Below are 13,728 nucleotides of genomic sequence, written 5' to 3' on the forward strand. Positions count from 1 at the left end.
TGAGGACTGAAAGATTGCTTGTATTAGGCCGTTGCATCAAGCAGGTGACAAAACTCGGATAAGTAACTACCGACCAGTTTGACTTACTTCAACCCCTTGTCGAAGTTTAGAGCCCGTAGTTCATAAAGATCACAAACACAAAGTACAGTGCTCAATTCGCATGTCTGTAACAACAGAGCCTTATATATATATATATAACCTAAAGGCACTAAGTCTGCAAGTACGAGACCCTCGTTAATGAATTAAGGAAAGAAGTGTATACCTAAGGGCTCATTTTTCCGTGTTTTTACACAATAATAATGAGATCTAACCGACAATAAAGCCAAGGAAAGTATAGGGGAAGATATTAGACCAAATTGTAATGTATATATGAAGAAAAGTGGGTGAAAAGATAACTTGCCGTGGGCAGGATCCGAACCTGCGACCTTCGAACGACGCGTTCGATGCTCTACCACTGAGCTACCAGGACAGCCAACCCCCCAGCCACTTTATAGGGTTTATATGTGAATTAAGCGTGGAAGTGTCAGTCAGCGCCACCAGTAGCCATGGCAGCGAGTGTGGCACACTCTTTTGAGCCTGTTTGGCGTCACATAGCACGTGAACTTGTTACGAGTATATATTGATTGATATATGGGGTTTAACGTCCCAGAACCACTCTATGATTATGAGAGACGCCGTAGTGGAGGGCTCCGGAAATTTAGACCACCTGGGGTTCTTTAACGTGCACCCAAATCTAAGCACACGGGCCTACAACATTTCCGCCTCCATCGGAAATGCAGCCGCCGCAGCCGGGATTCGAACCCGCGCCCTGCGGGTCAGCAGCCGAGTACCTTAGCCACTAGACCACCGCGGCGGGGCGCTAGTATATATATATATATATATATATATATATATATATATATATATATATATATATATATATATATAACGCTTCATCGTTATGGACATGCGAGTCTAGCACTGAATATTATATATATACAGTGCGGGACAATGGTGGCAACGACAACAACTAGCCGAGACTTTTCATATAATTGCTATCGCAATAATAAACACAATGGTTACCAAAGGATGGGAAACAGAGTAAAAGAAGGCCAAGGATTACATGGAATGACGAAATAAAGAAGTTTGCAAAATAAAATGGAATTTGCTTGCACAGTATAGAATGAACTAGAAATCGCTGGAAAAGTTTCACCCTGCGGTAGACTAAAGCAAGCCGGGAATGATGATGATCATGCCCTCAGGACTCATACTTACTGGCATCATATTACATTGTCATCTATCGATCAATAGGGTGTTTATTCGGGCACGCATTCACGTTCCGAAACATTCGCAAGCTCATAAAACATAGGGCTCTTTACATATAGCGGCACTGCGATGTGAACATCGAGTCATACCTTTCGCTATATTCAAAATTATTTTATTCAATATTGGCACACCAGTATTTTCTCAGTAATCAGAAAAGATAATCGCACCTCCTGAAGATTTCACTTCAACCAGCACCAGGTCATCCTTGAGGCTCAACTTTTCGGCAGCGTTTCTCTTGATAAACTCGGCCGTTGCACTCACCGCAGTCTTGAGTGTGGTGTACGTGTGGTCGGCACAGTATACCCTGAAGATTACTGCAAGGGCAAGAAGAGTTAGCAGGCAAAGATTTAGCTGCTCACGTTCGCTAGCCACAGCTGAGACTACACAATTCGACATGAATCCAGTTAGCCGTTTTCATTTAGAGACATTCTCCATTCTTTAGTGACAACAATTAAGCACAGTGAACAGAAAATATAAGTAAAGAATCCAAATTTTTGTTTTGCGGAGCTGCATCTAGAGCAACAAGTGACACATCAACGAAAAAATGTGTGACGACGAACCTGCATCCTATGAGTCAGGTTCATATGCCACTATACTTCGTACGTATCACCAATTGTTTCTTATTGATCACTAGTGCTGGCATACGTTTTAGAATGATATATTTGACACCACGATTCACACAGTTTTTCTTTATGTCACCAGTGCGAAGCCCCTTTCAGGAAAGCTACCAGAGTTTCTACAAAGTACATTTACAATAGATCTCTTCGATAAGCAGGGCCTAAGACTTTAACAGTTTGTTAAAATGAGTGTGCCACATTTTACGCAGTACATAACCGGCATCTAATTGGACGTAAGAAGTGCTAATCTGAAGTCACTTATCAGCATCAGCTCCTCCTCATTTGTTCGTAAATGTTGCTCCGAAAAGAAAGAGAATAAAAACATCAATAATGATCTGTTGAACAACGACAAAAAAGAGTATTATGTGACCCGTGGAAGCGCATTACAGTGGTACACGAAAACGAAGTGTGACAGAGTGAAAGACAGTGTACAATTGAGTAGAAAGATGCTTGCGACATTTTCGCACATGAAGATACATGACCAAGAATTTTGACAGTGGGAGAATTAAATGAAAACTGTCATCACATACTCGACAGTTCTGAAGAAAAAAAAGCGCTAGATAAACGCGAATCTATCAGTCAAATCGTTAGTTAACATTATCTCGCGCTTTCGTACATTTCGTACCAGATTCGTCCACAATGCGTCCAAAGTTGGCATCATTTGCAAAGATAACTACGACAGCTTTTTTTTCTTGCCCTGAATGAATGAATGAATTGTGAGACCCCCTTAGAAAAGGGCAGTGACCTGTGGGTCACCAAGATCAGGAAGTGGTGAGGGGAAGGGCGGAGCCCCTAAGCATTTCATAATTGTTGGGGTTGAACAATCCAAAACAACGCTACGATCAAGAGGGACGCCATAGTGTCAGGGTCCGGAAATTATACCGCCACCATGGCGTCCTTTACCGTGCTCCTATAGATGCAGGGACACGGGCCTTAGGTACGTGGGCCTCGTTCCACGACCTGCGGGTCAGCAGTTACGTACCATAAGCAGTAGAGCACTGTACGTGGCAGATAGAGGAGAACATTTCTGTTCAAGTCGTCTTTTGTTAAGTCAGTTTTAAAATAGTCTAAGGCCATCGGCTACGCTAGAACAGCGTGGTGTAATCTGTCGGAAAAACGGCCAAGTACATTTAAAAGCCGTGTCAAATGGGTGTATATAGTGAAGAAGAGCGGCGTATACCAAAAAAAAAAACATACCACGTGCTCCACTTACGCCCCAAAGAGCGCGAAATCGAACAGCCAATGTGCACTCACTCTCATCATTGGGCTTGATGGGCCGATGCACGTCGACCGTGTCCTCAGACGTCGTGCTCCCGGACGACAGGTGACGGATGTGGCCGAAGGGGCCCACTTTCCAACGCTGCGGCGCCGCGCACTCGTGCTCTTTCACGTATCTGAAAAGAAATACACTATGGCACTTTTTCCAGCCAATTTTCTCAAAGCCTACGGCATGCAGTGCATTCAGGCAGGGGCTGCTAAGCAGCAACGAAAGAGACAGAAAACGAAAAGGCAGCTAGTCAGGCACCATCTTGATCGCACGTGGCGTTGAACAGAATGCGTGACCAAAACAAGTCACAGTTTCGCCAAAAGGGCGAAGCAATGAATGCGATAGCAACGCCTTCGAATGTTTTTCTAAGCAAGGCTAGCATTTATAGGAGCCATATTAATTGTAGTAAACATGCGCTTGCTAAGTAACCAAGTTTCCTGCGACGCAGCCACAGTAGATGACCACAACAAGGCTCGTGCGTAGTGACGGCGTTGATTAGAAGTGGCTCCCGTGGGCTGCGCATGCTGGTACTAAGGGCTATAGGTCGTGTGTCGCCGCTGGTGGCAGTTTGTTATGTGCAGAGCGAATCTATGTGTGGACGGCCGCTCCAGGTACACTTTTGGCATCGTTTTTTTTTGTGTGTGTTGAAGGCGCAGCCTGCAGAAGCTCCCGCCTGCTGTGGGGGCAAGAGCCGCGCGCTGATCATTGCCACGATAGCGCGGCAACCATAAATAAGCAACCCCCCCCCCCCTGGTTTGCTCACAAAATAAGCGCACGCGCAGACGACCGTGAGTGCATTCTTCCACATTATTTATATATATACTGGAATGACGGCTGTGACGGCAAAAACCAGCCGAGACTGTCACTGTCATCTAATTGCTATCGCAATAAAAATAAAAAAAAGACCATCGCAGTCTCATTGACGCACGGACACGTGGCCTCTTGTCACTTCCTAAACTGCTAGCGCCCGCAAGGCCGTGTTGCGGTGAAACAAGGTCTAGGAGACGACACGATGCAAAATATCCAGAGGCGTCGCTTATCCTACGAAAGATTGCTTCCTGGCGCTTGCATTTATTGCAGGGAGACCAGACATTTGTGCATTACCAAGTGCGATCACGATGATGCAGCGATTACAAACGCTTCTTTCTTCGCAGAAATAGCAAGTAAACAGTAAGAAAAAAGCAGTAAAGGATCGCTTCATCACGCGACTAGGCCACGTATGATTAAATAGCGCGTGCTTCTCGTAAATACCTGTGAAACCTGATACTTGAATGTGTTTAGAAAAAAAAAAGTTTAACAATTTAGGGCACTTCGTACAATACTTTGGAAGACCAGAAAACCATACCAGGAAACTACTATGAAAATGTAAACGAATTAGCGAGAAATCTGAATATCAGCTCGCTGTTCGATGTACATATACTTAAATATGAGCAAGCCATAACGACGTCCCAACTTGGAAACTGTCTTAACGGGAAGCATAAAAAATGTTACAATGACATAGCTTCGGCAACTTCAGAACCTGATGCAAGCTTACGTATATATTTTGTTTCTTTAAAACAATAAAATCATCTAATTTATAATTCTGGTTGCTTTTTTTTTCAGAGTTGACGAAAAAGAGGCTTCGAGCACGATCTGCAAGCGAAACCAAATCGTAGGAGCATGTCTTCGTCTGCAGGCGCATTTTGTTATCGCAAATTTACACTATTGATAAGACAGTTCTTGTGAATTCATGACACGCGACTCCTCGCATCAATCAGTGGGACGCATAAGAGAAGCCCTTCCCAAAACCGGAGGGCGAGAGGAGGGGGGGAGGGGTGCGAACGCGAAAGAGTTTCTTCAACGCGGGAGGCCATGGTGTTGTGACAGATTATTTACTGAGCCCGCATATATCTTCCCACCGAGTTGGTTTGCTGGTGGGAAGATATCAGCGCGTGGTTCCGGTTATCAGCCTTTGCATAGCGTATCGTCAGCGACGAGAAAGGGTTCGAGTATCCGTTTTGTTGTGCTCTGTTCTGTTGCAACTGTCTTGCTGTGGAGATGTTGAGGCTTATGTATTACCTCAGCTACTCCGCATCTGTTTTAGGTGCGCAACAATCCTCTTATTGCGTCCGCCATAGAAACTATGTGAGTGGGTGGCCTTACCGCTGAACTTGAAGGAAGTCTGCAACGACGGGCGAGTAATAAAGGATGGCTTCTGAAGTGCCGAAAATGTTAACCATTACAAAAACGAGAAAATCTTACTCTGAGACTAGATAATTTCCACCACCTGACGCCGTTCCCACCAGCCGTACGCGTGATAAGATCAGCGTGCACTCGGAAAAGTCACTGCGGTGCAGAGAGTCCTATTGTTTAGTAAAAGTTATAGCGGGACGAGTGGCATACCTGTCGCGTGTAGCCCCTCCGCAAGCCGTGTTCACGATTGTCCCTGTCACAATACTACACATCAAACTCAATAGCATGTATATGAAAAGTAATGCACAGAAACTTGAGAAATACTTCTTAGAACACTTGTGATGGACCAATGCTAGTCAACGTTTCGTAAAATAATTATCATTTTCCCAGGATGAATACTTACTTATGAAGGCTAAGGAAAGCAGAAGGGAGGGTAGCATTAATGCGTTGTCACAAAAATCGTTTATTAGGACTTTTTTTAAGAGTTTAGAATGATTAATATTACTTGGGTTACGTAGTTAGGTGTTTCAATAAGTGCTGCGGATGAGCGAGAGTGAAAGTTATCTTTTCGTTTAAAGTTCACGTACGGAGACGTGAACTCAATGAAACTCACTGAATACTTGAGATTCCGTTAACTTTTTATATCTGCCTACTTTCCCCCACTTGTGGGTATGCAAGATTTGTGGCGAAATCAAACATGTATAGTGCACAAGTCTGAACCTGTTCAATACAGCCTAATGCGACCAATTAAGGTGTTTTTAATAGCTCATTTTGGTGACAGGGCATACCATGTGCGGTAGAATAGCGAGCAAAGAAGAAGAAGGAAAGAGAGACAGAGAAAGAAAGTGCGGTACTACTCTACTGCGACGTCAACTCCTCTTACTTTTCCTGCAAGTCCATGATCCTCGTCATTGTCCTGAGCTCCTCCTGCAGGCAGCCTGCGTACTTGGTGCTGTCCTCTTTGACCGCCTTTAGGAGTTCCTAAAAAGGAAAGACAATACACGTCCCGCACTCGAGCATGCTTCTGCCACAAACGCAACCCGCAATAAAGGAAGCGTGCAGTGGGACAGTCATCATCACTTATGAAAATATCGCGTGCTGTGCTTTGAGTCCTAGAATCACGATATGTTGATGAGGGAAGTGCAGGGCTCAGTAAATATCGACATCCCGGGATTCTCGAACCAGCACCACAATCTAAGCGCACGGACCTCCAGAATTTTATCTCCATCGAAATGCGGGCGCTACGGTCGAATTGCGATATTGCAACCTTTGGGACGATCCCGCTGCTCAAGGGCCAACAGTTGAGCATCTTGAGCACTAGGCTGAGGTAACCATCAGTTATCATCAGTTACAAGGTTATTAAAATGTTAAGCGATCCGAATTCGATTTTTGAAAATCGCATAAAATGCACTCTGTTAACGCAACACAGGGTTAAATGAGATCATTGGGGCAGGTATTCGTCGTAAACAGGACACAGCATGATTACAATGATGACCACAATGATGCTAATGAATAATCCTATGAAATATCCCGCGCAGTATAGCGATATACATTTGCCAGCTGCAGCTATCTTCGCGTTGTTTGACGAATAGCAACGTTAAAAATGTTCAATAGCCGACGCTCTAAGTTGTTTTATACGAAAACTTAACTGGCAGCCGCCACGCAGCGTATCTTGCCTTGAAATCGATAACATCGTGTTCCGCATGACAAGGCACTTTCTCTCAGCTTGTTTTAATACCTTACACTACGACATTTCGCCTCTTAAAGTCATTTAAAGCTGCTCAACGGGCAAACACAGGAACAAAGCCGCAAATCTAATAGGAGCGCGTGTGTTTTATTAACAGCCCTGCGCTTCAATGGCGACTGTATTCTCAGAAGACACAAAGGTTTAACTTATCCACGCTCAACATCTTGTGCTCGTTCAACGCAGAATCTCACCCCTGCTTGCGTGTTTCAAAATATCAACCGTAACGCTTACTGACTGCGCCTGTGAAAGCGACACTTAACCGGGCAAACAAGCGCAGTCAGCTAAATATGACAGATTGCTTTAGTACTTACGTCTACGAAAGCCTGGATGACTGGATCCTCGAAAAAGGCTTCCCGGACAGTGAGCGCCCAGCTGTTGGCAAATTGCACAACCCGTCTTTTGTTTGCGAGGATGAATTCTTTTTCCTGCCTCGAATTCGCTAGATCGATTCGATAGGTGGGAGACGGCGTTAAGGACAAAACACCGAAAACGTCCTACAACTGCTACGCATGCACATTTTCCTAGTAGACGATGTCTTACGCGCTGTTCATGAACATTACCCTTGCTGGGCTGCACGCGACACACTAGTCATAGTAGGTGTTAATTTCAGTGCATATGCTGTCTGGTTATAACGGCATTCTGTATCCGGGCACAGATCCATAGCTGATGACGGATACAGCCATTCACTGTGAGGAGAAAAAGTACCCTAAATTAACTCAGCAAAGTAGACTAGCTACTTTATTCAAGTTCCTGACTTTAATTGGTTTGAATAGCCCATAGACTTTTATCTCTTTAGATTTACAAAACACGCTACCATGACAAGGCACGATGACATCTTCACACAAAGTAAATGTGCTGTTTATGTCATCGCAGTTTGTTTAGGTTGAATATATTGAAAACAACCAGCGCCTGATGAGAAAGGTAGCTTGAAATATAATTGTATTGTAACTGAACTTTTGTTTTGACCATAAAGTAAGAAAGAACAAAAACACATGAATCCGCAAATATTCATCGCGTTGCAAAAAAAACAGAAACAAAAGAAATTATGAGCATGCGTGGCTTTAAATGTTTCTGTTTACTATCGAGTTTTCTGCCTGCTCGTACCACAAATAGCGTCCAATTAGAAATACTCCGAAACTTCTTGCATACATGGACGAAAAGGATATTGCTTCATGAGTTCGGGGCACAGCTGATGACTTGGCATAAATATGACGTGAGTTAGCAGGAAATCTTCTAAGAAAGTATCTGAAACGAACATAATTAAACAATTACAGTACATTCAGGTCAAAGGGACGTGTGAAACAAAATCGTTACGTACAAATATACGGCAATCGTTCACACCGTTCCATAGCTTCCATAGCCACCTCGAGAATACTTGAAATTAACAGGAAAAGAGCAACGTGAGTAAGCTTTTACATACCTGAGGATTCTTCTGTTCTTGTGTCTATTCGAGTTTCTAATAAATGTTCCAACATCTTCTGCGGCGTGCCAGCCATGACCATATATCTATTCCAAGGAATCATAATGAAGCACACGTTTAGCCAACCAGAGAATTCTTCTGCATTGAACTGCAAGCATGCAATATCCAATTTACTTGTGTCCTTAACTTCCCGATTACTGCAGCAGGAATTGGAAGAATTTTATTTATACTATGCCTTCTAGAGTGATATGTCATTTATTTAACAGACATCTACATCTACCTTATCAGCAAGATATGGTTGTCAAGCACGGTGAAAGGTAAGAGTGAAACAAAACAAAGCATCCCGTCAATCGCACAGCCAACGTACACACAAAATGTTTAATCGTGAATGATTATGTTTCTGCCACACATAGTAAAATAAAATGAATTGACGAAATTTCAACGTTCTGAAACTTAACTTTATTTTTGTAACGAAGGCGTTACGAAGTCGCGAAGGCATGTTTTCGGAGTAAATACAAATATATTCATGGAGAGCCCCTGTCAACTCCTGACTCGTTTCCTCTGATTCAGCGATCGGACATGCGATGTACAAAGTTGTACCAGTACCTAATCCTAGCACAAAACACACCAAAAAGCAATATTTTTTTTCGGTCTGAATGAACGACTATGCGTGTCTGAAGCTTGTGGCCGACACATTCTCTTTTTTATTTTAGCAAAGGAAATATCTCTCCCCTGTAAGAAAAATTATCTCACAAAGGCGTTCAGTGATCTCGTGACAACACGTTACTAAACGCAGTAGGCGTTCGCGGGCTATCAGCAGCTTTCTCGCGTTTGCTTTCATCAAAAAAAAAAAAAACCCCAAGGCCACAATCAGTATAGTCACAAGCTAGTCTTCAAAGTTCCAGCAGATTGTTTTTCCTTTGTATTACTCCATTATCTTTTTCGGAATCATCGAGGAAGGCTTGGCTAACTAAGTCACAGCGGGACCCAACGCATAGTATATACACTATCTAATTGCGATAAATGTGGACCTGCACTGACATTTCACAGGTTTGGTGATGCCGCTATGTCTTTGCAATGTGACACTTTCAAACAAAAAAAAAACTTGAGAACTTCGCAAAGCGTTTGTGATAGCTGTTAGCCTTCACAAAACCGGCAAAAGCAGTGCCTGCCCTCACAAAACTAGCACAACTTTGAGTAAAGCAGGAGTTCTCAAGCATGTTGGTGTCAGCGAACCCTGCTAAGCTACATTAGGTACCGAGGAACCTTTCTCCAGGCGAGCTTTTTTTCTTTTTATTACCAAAAAAAGTAGAACCACCGAGATGTGCTTATTGACACTCGGGCGTGAATCATGGCGGTTCCATAGATCGATCACACCTCGGGATTGCCATTTCAGAGAGTTAAGTGGGCGAGTGCGAAACCATGCAAAGTTTATCATTGGCTCCCGGAACCCTCAAGAGGAACCTGCGGATCCCTTAGGTTCCACGGGACCCACTTTTGAGATCTCCTGGAGTAAAGAATCACGTTTTGAATTGGAAGCGCGTAACTGTCCTTGCTGTGACAACCCTGCATGATTTTGTTGTTAGCCTGCCTCGTTTTTTTTTCTTTCTATGCATTCGTATGCCTAGTGTTTACGTATATTCTTATACCATTACATCATAAATAGAAATAGTGCGCTCACTTGTAATGCGAATGCGCCCCATTAGTGTTTCTTGCGTCAGCTGGTATCTTTTGCAGCAGTAAAACATCTTGGCCGTGTTCTTTTAATCTCACCGTGTTCGCTTCCACGTCCTGCAAGCACAATATAAGGAAGTGGGTTCTCGGAATATGAGAAGTTTTGGCGAGCACAGTGAAACACAGTAACGCAGCAGCCTGTATTTGAGAAAATTCTATGAGCGACGAGCATGGCGTACTGTACATGTAGGAGCGTTTATCACTTTTTTACATCAAATAGCACTTCAGCATCTTTATACTATCCCTGCCTTTCCTCTCTATTTTTATCTCGCTCTATATTTTGTACTATATATACTTAGGTCAAACGCCTTGAACGCTAAGCAAGACTATTCCTTTCGATTCTGTCATACAGGGGACACTCAGTCACTTTCGATCGCGATCAGAGCCGATGCGGATTACATGCGATTACGACCGAGGCGATCGCGATAAGCGCATGACGATTTGATTCCAACATCGCGTGCGAAGCTCGATAAATATTAGTTTAGACCATGTAGCAGCTACCGTTGTTGTTCACAATGAAGAAACCGATGCGAATCGGCCCTGATCACGATCAAAAGTGCCCGTGTGACGCCGGTGTGAATCCAGGATTGCGATTGACTCCCTCTTTGCAGCTTGCGGAAAGTATCGCGATGGACTCCCTTACGCAAGCCCCAGAAAGGAGCCGATCACCATCGATAAACTCGATGCTGATTGAGCTCGATCGCGATCAGCAAGCAGTGCACCGTGCGACATCGGTACTACATTCCGCAGCGTACTACCAACGACATCAAACGAGCGAGCGCACAAAGTTTCACACAGTCACACACGAAAAGATTGGTTCGCACCTTCACAGCCCAATTGCAGCATGGCAGAGTCACAAAAGTCCTGGCCGCCACACGCCACTTCGCCACAGCACACATACGCCAGCCATTCGACGCAGCGCGCCTCCATGACTATGCTTCGCTCGGAGGCGAGCGACTTCGAAACGCGAACGCACGCCGTGCGCTGTTTAACGTAAGACCCCCCCCCTCCCCTTCGCGGCAGAACAAGCTATAGGGAAAGGGTTTGTGTATGCGGGCCGGACACGGTTCCAGGCTGCCGACAATTTCAGTACGCATTGAAAGAGGGCACGCACGCAACACACCAACTTTCTACACTGCACTGGTTTTCTTTTCCGCTGACACCTATTTCAAAGCTATCACGTAACAGCTACGAATGGCGGAAAAGATTGAGCCGCGTGCTACGCCGTACGTCGTCGGCGATCTCGTAAAACTGACGCAAAGAATGGAGAAGTTTAGAAAAGGCTACGCGAAGCTATTTGTTAGAGTTTGCCACCACTGCGCACGCGTCATATACGCTATCCTCTTGGGCACCCACGTTAAGTGACGAAAATAGCGTACGTCCGCAACGAACAATATATATTTGCGTAGTCTATTCTAAAACTGCCTATCAATGCGTTACTCCTCGCAGTCTTCTACTTACAATGCTTAGTTCATAGCGTGATCTGTTAAAAGGAAAAGCCATGCTTAGTTGGCAGCATGCTTGTTTTAAGTAAAAACAATACTGTATCACTTCCAAGGCGAGCATGGACAGTAGTGCTTCACTGCTTCTCTGACGTAATCTGTCGAAGCACGAGAGAAACTGTCAATCCGCACAGTCGACGAGTTGAGACGTAATCGCGTTAAACGACCGAGAAAAACATCAAATCAGCCCTCTCCCGGCGCCTAGAAGGCGTGGTATCCCCGCATGTTCGTTTTCACACTCGACCGCGTTCGTAAAAGCCAGTCACGCGTATCGCCTGTATATACTTCAGCACCCTTATAGTTCAAGTAGGCCACGTTATTGTCATTCCTCAAGGACAAAATTGTGCCAAAAATCTAGGTACGGCCGACCATGCACGGGTGTATTGCCAAATATGTCAAAAGTGACAGCTGCCACGTTTGCTGTGTTGCCTCGCCATCACCGACTGCAACTGAAATGCACTTCGGGGTAAAAGCCTTTCATTGATAGATATTCATTGAACTGTGGCCTGCGTTAACCGAATCTGATTAACGCAGGCCACATCTTTCTCTGTGATTATTTCTTCCTGTGGTGCTTTAGGCGTCTAGAATTAGCCCTCAGTATGACGAACCAACTAGCCCAACAACAAGTACTTCTAATCGGCAAGGTGCCGTATACAGACGTCCTACAACGTTTTAAATACGTTGTATTTTATAAACGTCTACGATTGCGTTTCCTTTGTCTTGTTAGCGATTGTGTAGACCACCACTCGTGTCATTGTTAACATGGCTAATATTGCGTTGACTACGTTCCACATAGCCTTGTATCCCCCTTTTTGAAATCTCGCATAATAAATGCCTGCCATCAGATTTTTGCTGCAATTCGCACCAGTGACTTTCTTTCTTTCAACCTGTATTTCCGATATTTCAGTGAAAGATAACAGATTCTTCTTATTAATTCTTTTATTTATCATTTTTTCAGCCCTGGTAGTCCTGGACCTGCATTGAAGTCTCCCTAGAGCAATGTGATAGTATATTTATGAGCTACATGCGTTACCGCAAAGCTAGAGCGTCTCGTATGTTCTCCCTGCGCGCAAAAAAAAAAGTTAATAAAAACTTAAACATAAATTTTATGTTCCGCGCCCGTAGGTAAAACTCCACCGTTCAGCTCCGGTCGCGCACAGAATATATACCGGCGGCGAACGTGTGTACACCAAGTGACCAGTGTATACTATGGTGAGCACAAGGCCTTTGTCACATACATCACCGTCAAACAATAATGACCCGCAGATCAACACCGTACACGACCAAAGATCAAGACAATAATGTATGTGCGTAACCTTTCGCGGCAATGATCCGTAATCAAGACAATAAATGAGTTAGCACCTTTCACCGAAATTATGTTTCACCTTTTTCTCATGTGCTAGACCGCATCGCCGGTCATCAACCTTCACACAGTACACTGAATTACAATTTTTTGTTTGTTTTACCGTTTCACCTTCGAAATGTGTTTTTTTTTTTTTCACGCGATCTGCATTTCCTCGTGCCCACTCGGCCTACATAAAGCGTGCATCCATCGTCACTGCCTGTGCAGCCAGCGAAACGCAGCGAGCAGTTAAACTCGGCGAGATTTCATTGCCCCATCGACACGGCTAGCCTCGGCGCTCGCGCTCTGTTTGGCCGGGGACAAAGCCGAGGCCTACATGGCAAGCCAGCCATGCGAGTCGGTCAGACATCGCACGCACACAACCGACCGACCGACGGGCGCAGCGCTGGCAGCGTCGAAGCACTCACCCTCAGGATGCGGTTGAAGTCTTCCTTGTCGACGCGCAGAAAGTGGCAGTTGTCTTCGCGAGTCGTTATGGTCGCCGCGCTGCGGAGGCGTCGGGAAGCAAGCAGGAAGACGAGGTGAGAAAAAACAAAGAGAGAAATAAGAAGGTAGAGGAGGGGGGAAAGGAACAAAGGCGGAACGAAGACCGAGTCAGTAA

General features: G+C 44.6%; 1 protein-coding gene across 9 annotated transcripts in view; it reads right to left on the reverse strand.

The window, feature by feature from the left end:
- Positions 1-13,728, reverse strand: part of Epac (Exchange protein directly activated by cAMP) — a 416,212-nt gene that overhangs the window by 15,386 nt on the left and 387,098 nt on the right. For 7 of the 9 annotated variants that reach the window (XM_075888319.1, XM_075888331.1, XM_075888337.1 and 4 more), the window contains 8 exons: positions 13,535-13,613; positions 10,210-10,319; positions 8,529-8,614; positions 8,275-8,353; positions 7,420-7,564; positions 6,245-6,342; positions 3,177-3,331; positions 1,473-1,619 (listed from right to left, as the gene is read on the reverse strand). In XM_075888319.1, the coding sequence (XP_075744434.1) occupies positions 1,473-1,619; positions 3,177-3,331; positions 6,245-6,342; positions 7,420-7,564; positions 8,275-8,353; positions 8,529-8,614; positions 10,210-10,319; positions 13,535-13,613 (899 nt within the window). The remainder of the gene's footprint in view (positions 1-1,472; positions 1,620-3,176; positions 3,332-6,244; positions 6,343-7,419; positions 7,565-8,274; positions 8,354-8,528; positions 8,615-10,209; positions 10,320-13,534; positions 13,614-13,728) is intronic. The other 2 variants (XM_075888324.1, XM_075888343.1) reach the window with 1 other exon arrangement.

Source organism: Rhipicephalus microplus, chromosome 1, assembly GCF_043290135.1.
Source record: "Rhipicephalus microplus isolate Deutch F79 chromosome 1, USDA_Rmic, whole genome shotgun sequence".
Taxonomy (NCBI): Eukaryota; Metazoa; Arthropoda; class Arachnida; order Ixodida; family Ixodidae; genus Rhipicephalus; species Rhipicephalus microplus.